At 39.2% G+C, this 7118-nt stretch overlaps 1 protein-coding gene across 1 annotated transcript; it reads left to right on the top strand.

Moving 5' to 3' along the window:
- Positions 1–729: 729 nt before the first annotated feature.
- On the top strand, positions 730–6418 carry LOC140145552 (uncharacterized; the record flags this gene model as incomplete). Its single annotated transcript, XM_072167257.1, has 3 exons — positions 730–869; positions 4419–4513; positions 6295–6418. Coding segments are annotated over exons 1-3 (345 nt in total), but the record flags the coding sequence as incomplete, so codon positions are not given.
- Between the last annotated feature and the right edge of the window lie 700 nt (positions 6419–7118).

Below are 7118 nucleotides of genomic sequence, written 5' to 3'. Positions count from 1 at the left end.
GTCCTATGGAGTGAGCAGTGTAATACACATAATCATGCATAACTCGCAAACGCAAAATCGGAATCAACTGAAATTTTGGGAATAAGCTTTTTTCGTGAGTATCTACTGAAAATGTCATAAAAAGAGGATGCTAGGATCACGAAATACTCCTTCTTTAATTTTTAGCTATTAGGAGAATTAAAAGAAAAAACAGTTGCCATGGAAACGACAATTTATTGTGAATTTTAACTCTATTTTACAGGAGATAATATTTGCTTTAAAATGAACATTATTGAAAATTGTTAACATTTACTTATTTATTTATTTGTTTATTTATTAATTATTTATTAATAAATTTATTTACTTCATGTACTTGCTTTTACATTTATATGTATCAACCATGGGCTTCAATCCCAGGGGGACAGAGGGGACATGTCCCCTCCACATTTTGGGATGAGGGACACATTATCAAATCCCCCTACCCCCACATTTCGGCAAATTTATACTTCCTTGATCTAGACTTACTGTAAAATACAGTGATATTCGATATTATACCTTGATTTTTGAAAACTTGAAATGAATGTCAGCTTCAATTTGGCCTTCATATTGAATAATTTATTGAAAAATTGAACATTTTCATTTTCAATTTGAAGTTGCCGCTTTTTCAGATTTTACAACTCATACCGCTCATGCCCGTTTTAGGTCACGTACTTCCGGTACTGCTTCGGACAAAATCCATAACAAATATCGCCCAGGAGGTAAATATGGCGACTTCCACAACTGATCCTCAGCAATGGATTGCACACATTAATTCATTTAGACGAAATCCTGCATCATTTTTAGCTTCAAAACAAATAGAAGAAGAAGATTTTGTTTTAGACGTGCTGCAGGTACATATCTATATTCATTCAACCTTTGCAAATGGGTAAATTTTGCACTTGTTTCACTACGAAAAACGGCACTGCACTTTTGTAAGTTTCCGAATTTGGCAGTCCTAACCTTCTGAAGTTGTAGTCAGCAGGGCGAAAACCGCAAATCGCTAAGTGTCTGCGCTTGTAGTTTTGCCAGGGGATTGACAGTGATTCGCCGGTTCTCCAAATATGGCCAAATTTGCACGCTACGGTATGCTGTACAGAAGTTGTCGCGAACCACAAAATTTGACACACGTATATAATACTATGGAGGCCGCCATGATAGGGTGCTAACAGCGCGACCGCCAGCACCCCATAATGCGCCCAGCACCATGACAACAAGTAACAGTATGCGTTTACAACTGTCAATCATCAGAGATAGCGAGATTGTTGATCGATTTGATGTATTTAATAAATTATGGGCTAAAAATATCATTAAAATAGCTGTTCAACATTTGTAAAAAATACTTTACAGCCGGGCTTGATAAAGTCTTAAGCGTGGATGCAGCAAGAGACGAGTTTTACGAGAAATTTTCTTGCTTGAACGCTGAACACGGGCATGATACAGCGGGTAGAAATCGCGGTAGTGTTCCAGGCCTACGCGATGGCAGGGTAATGGCGGCGTCCATAGTTTTATTACATTTATCCTTGACTGACCCTTCCCAATCTTATTTATTCCCTGGTTTTACTTATGCTTATTGGTCTTGCTTGGTTGCTTGATTTCTTGTGATCCCATAGTGGTCTTGTAGTGCCGATTTGAAGGCTGCTGGTTTAAGTTTTATGATATTTGTGAAAATCTAAAAGATTAGGTCCTCGGATCTTTAGAAATAAGAAAACCCACTTTTAGACGGGATGGGCTCGTTAAAACTTAATTATTACTTTTGCAACAAGGTTTACTTTTGCTTCAAGTTTTTGTTTTAAATTGACAACCTGTAAAGTGAGCTGAGGCTTGTGGATCAACATCTAGGCGTTAGTACAACAAGTCATACCTAGAATATTTTCCCAATTTGAATTTTATCCTTTCTAGGTATGACTGCTTTCACTGTAAAATTTGCGTCAATTCCCGATGTCATGATATGTGCGCCATGTTTTTTAGGCTCCGTGATTGCCGATCACATAGACGAGAGCAACTGGTAACCAGGGTTCACAATTTGCTATCAAATAACCGGGTCCACTTTTTTATGCTGGACTCATTCAGATCCCATTTCGTTGAAATTTGCTGGTCCCAAATTGATTTTTGTAGGTCCAAATTGTACTTATGTACAAAAGATAAATATTAAAGTATGCCGAATTCGGCACCCAAAACTTACCAAAGTCGAGTCAAATTACTGGGTAAAAGACGACTTGCCGCGATCGGCCGACTTTCTCATAAGCACTACAATTACTACCTAATAACATGCACTACTTTAATCATCTAATTATTTGGTTATTTTGTTATATTTGCTCGGTTGAAATACAACTACCGCAAAAACATGTTTTCGCGATGTCACCAGGAATTGACCCTGTTTTGTTGACATCATTATTGTAACATAATATTTGCACGATCCGAAAAAAAATTGCAAGTCAACCTCTTCCACAGTTCCCCTCGTATCGCTGATCAAATATCTGTGCATGAAACAGCGATGAGGTGTGTATCATGTTGCAGCAATTTTTGTAATTGTATGTAATTTATGAATGAAAAGTTTTTAAAAAATGTGCTGTGAGCCGATTGAGCTAGGTTATCGCACAATTACGATCTATGATGATATTTTCTATTTCTTGGATGGGATTTTTTCCGGGTCCAAGCACAGCCTGCTGGACCCATTCAGGTTACATAATCTTACTTTTTCCGGGTCCAGTGAGTTAAAAAAGCGTCCTGGATGCGAAAACGCGATAAACTGTGAACCCTGCTGGTAACCTGCGAACCTGTACAGTACCGGGCTGCTATTCAATTGCGTGGTGCATGGGTGACATGTCTTTTCAATATAAAATGCCTATACGGTGATCCACCCAAAATATAAAAAATCACCGTATAGATCCCTGTACTATCTAGGCGTTGTGCCTCTGTGTAGCACACTATAAATCACTGCGCTGCGCTTTTATTTGAATGACATGGAGATTTCAGAAGTATTGATAGAGAGGTTGACAGCTAGCCCTATAGATTTTAAAATGGCCCCAAGCAGACCTTCGTTTTTGAGGAGCTCGATTGCACCAGAGCTCCTACAGCTCTCCTTAACAACATTCCAGGAGTATGATTTACTGAGCTCCTCACTACTTGAATCCCTATGTTTTAATACAGATATTAAAAGATTGAGCTCCTTGTTGAGCACCGTAGTAAACTCAGGAGAGTGATTAACAGAGTTCCTGCAAGTTTCACAAATGAAGGCCTGCCCAAGCTCAGTGAAAATAGTCTCTGATGGCAAGGAAAAGCTCATGAACCAGGGGCATTCTTTGTTCAAGCTTTGACTTACGTTTGGCGGAGAGAATGGTGGGAACTTAAAGTGAAAGATATCCTACTTAAAGGAACATTTTCTGGGGTGAAATTTTGTGTAGAAACTGAATCTGACATAAAAAATGCATAATTGTCAACTTGAAAATTTTCCCCATAGCTCTGTACAGGCATATTTCTGCCCAAGTCCTCAAATTTGAGCGAAAATTAGGCGCAAAAAAATAAGTCCTTCAAAACTGGGACTCTCAGGGCTAAACAAATATAAACTTGCTCTAGAGGGAGGTCTTGGCTATAGCAAGTTTATATTTGTTTAGCCTTAAACCTCACAGTTTTGAAGGACTTATTTTTTTTGCGAAGGCCTCTATTTTTTTCACACCCGCCGAAATGTTAGGGGTAGGGGTAACATATTACTACTTTAATTTTTGTCAGTACATTTAACTGAGTCAAGTTTTATACCACTATTTAGCTAGTGAAATACTGAACAAAAAGACACAAAAAGCATCTGAATAGCTCATACCATTGAGGAGTTATGGCTTTTTCAAACTCAAAATTAGGCGAAAATTGTATTTTTTCCCAAATCAATTGTCACCCTGACCCCCCAACTTTCTAACCCTGTTACAGAAATAAAGAAACAGACTCATCCTATTTAATGATTTGAATATCACAAATGTACCTTTGTCACATAATTAGCATAAAAAATTAGGCACTACTCAGTAGTTTTCATGTTCATACACTCACAGGAAATCAGCAAGTCAAAATTTTTGTCACCCTAAAACGGCCATTTTCGCCAAAATTGGACCAAATAATGAATTTTTCTCAAAATCAGTGAAAATATGGGGTTTTAAGTGCCAAAATCTGAAAATATGTGACATTTTACCCCTAGAAACATTTAAGCAATCAAGAATTTTGACTGTTTTCACCCCTAAATATTTTTTTCACACGCGTGTCCGCCAAATGTAAGTCAAAGCTTGAATGCTGTCGTAAGTAAGTATGGTACCAGTAGCCCTAAAAGCTGAAATTGTGTTACCCTAGATATTATCATACTGAAAGATCCAATCAACTTGTTTGTTTTGTTTTTTAATTTCTCTTTAAATCTACAGGCTTTATACTCAGAAGAACTAGGTGATGCAGTCAAAGTGATGTTGCTGACTCTTCTTCAGGAGAGAGCAGCATTTCTGCACATTACTCCAGCAAGGTATGGCCCCAACATTGAATTTTAATCTATTGAAATCGGGCCTTGAAATATGACATTTTTGGGACAAGGCCTTTGGCCTTCAATAGGCAATTTTGGGAGGGTGCACCAAGGCTAGCTGCAGGGGCACCAATACCAAGTTAGGTTTGGGTCAGGGGCATGGAGGCCCCAGGGGGCACTCACTACAAATGCGTGACGGGGATGTGTGGCCACATTGACCCCCATTTTTCACTTTCCCTTTTTTGGAACATTCTCACTGAAAGACCCCCCTTTTTCAGTGTCTAGGCTCTCACCGAAAGACCCCTAGTTTCGAACTGCTGTCCGCACATCCCTGACACTTCTAAAGTCGAACCCTCCCCCCCCCCCCCGATGGAGGCCACTTTATAAGAAATAATAAAAGACACTCTCGCTGACGAGTCATGATCTCTGTGAATTTTGTGGCTTCAATGAAATATGGTTTTACAAATTACAAGAATAAATGTTATTGTGACTTTGCCTAGACACATTTTTTTATATTGTAAAGCATATTTTCATGAGCATGAATATTATATACATCCAGGGTTGCTTGATTTAATTCATGTTTGTTTTTGATTTCTTCCAAACAAAATCACTGATTTATTTCATTTTTTTAAATTGTATTAATTATGGACAATTCAATGTTGGTTTGATACTAAAATTTTATTTAAATTTCTTAACACTTTTAAAATAAGCATGCGCGAAACATGATATTTCCCAACTCTTCAGTGTTTGCCAACTCTGATTTCCCACACATCATCCGGGACCGGGACAATCTCCCAGTGGATCCAGCAAACTACCAATCTGGTCTTGAAGCTGTCAAGAGATTCAATCTCTTACAGCTTCCAAAACCATGTTGAGGGATTAGTTTCAACACCAGCCTTGTTTTTACTGGCACATCTGCATATATTTTGCACCCGCGTACCTGTCTCCTTTTTTCATGATACGATTATTGTTCCGGCCCATGCACACCATGCAGTGCACCTGTTCTCTCTCATGTGAGCTTTGCACTTTTAAGGAAGGAAGAATAATGAATTATATCATCATGCAGCCTCAGTCAATAACAGAGAAAGAAACTTGTTTAAGTTCCACAGTATAATTGTTCTGTTTTGAACATGTTCAAACTGTGTTAGCCATTTTAGCATAACTAAGGCCCCGGTGCTTAATCTCGCCGATTACTTCTGCGTCGTCTCGGAGCATTTCGATGGCTCTCCTGCAGCTTGCAGTTTCAAGCCGCAGCACGCCGATGAATTAATATAGTGTAGGGATATCCCTGGTTGCGAATTCGCGAGCAGTTATGGGCATCGAGTTCGCAACATCTTGCCATCTTCTTGCTCTGCGGTTTGCCATTCATTACTCAAAACCTTTATATTAAATGTTTATTGTAGTACTTACCTGAGTTTACTCACCGTGAGCAATTTGCGGATCAGTCGATATAATCCAGCAAAGAATCAACGCACTCAAGGACATTAATTTGTAAGGGTATTGTTGTCAAGTGTTATAATCCGGTTGTGAGAAATGTAGGAGTTGGGCCGATCAAGCCGATGAATGGGTGACTGAACATGGCTTTTCATCGGGCAGACACACATTTTGTTAGTGCATATCGCAACAGTATTTTATTTCTCAGCATAGGCGCATCGGCGTGGGTCTGCGGCTTAGGTTCCGGGCACGCTGCAGAGTTAATCGGCGAGATTAAGCACCCAGGCCTAAGGAAGATCAAAAAGTTTTGAAAAAAAATAATGCATGTTTTCTTTGATTGTGTATTACAGTGTGGAACAGACCATAGGCTCACTAACAAACATCTACAACCAAACAACATCAGAAGACACTAGTCTTTATCGCAGTCAGTTGCTGGTTACCATAACAACAATTCTTTTAGATTCAAATCAGTTGGTAGGTGGACATGCAGTTAGTGGAGACTAATTTCTCTTACAGTCAGCTATTGATATCTTAGTTATTAGTTTATGTTTGTTATAAATATATATTAGATTATAATTATGCTTTGCCAAAACAATAAAGTGAAAACTATCTTCCTATAAGGCTGGGTTAAATGGGAGAACAGAGCTACAGTCTGTCCACTTAGAAGTACAAACCAAATCTGTGGCATCGGGGGTCGATGCTTTGCGTCACACGAGAGCGCGACGCGACACGGAAAGAGCGTGGTGCACAAATCGTGCAGCAGTTGGCGCGCCAAAGAAGCATTGCACTGAAATAATTATTCTCATACCTCCAGTTTCCGAGGCCTATTTACTTTGTACTTCTATGTGGACAGACTATAGTTGAACTTCCCTCTGAATATGGAGCCAGGTAAAGAAGAAATAAACAACACAAAAGGAGTTGAACCTGCATTTTTTACAGGACAAGAGTCCCCATCTCTCTTTTGTTAGCAAATGCTGAAATGTTGCTGTGGGGGATCACCACACCTCCACAGCGAGTCGGTTACCTTCCATGCATTTAATAATGCTGGTACCCATTTATACACCTGGGTGGAGAGGAGTAATCAAGATAAAGTGCCTTACTCAAGGGTACAGCACAATGGAGTCATTGGGACTCAAATCCGCAACCTTCCAAAACTAGCAGCAACATATAAGTA

This window comes from Amphiura filiformis, unplaced genomic scaffold (genome assembly GCF_039555335.1).
Source record: "Amphiura filiformis unplaced genomic scaffold, Afil_fr2py scaffold_387, whole genome shotgun sequence".
NCBI classification, from domain to species: domain Eukaryota; kingdom Metazoa; phylum Echinodermata; class Ophiuroidea; order Amphilepidida; family Amphiuridae; genus Amphiura; species Amphiura filiformis.
This window is presented reverse-complemented; position numbering and strand designations above follow the sequence as displayed.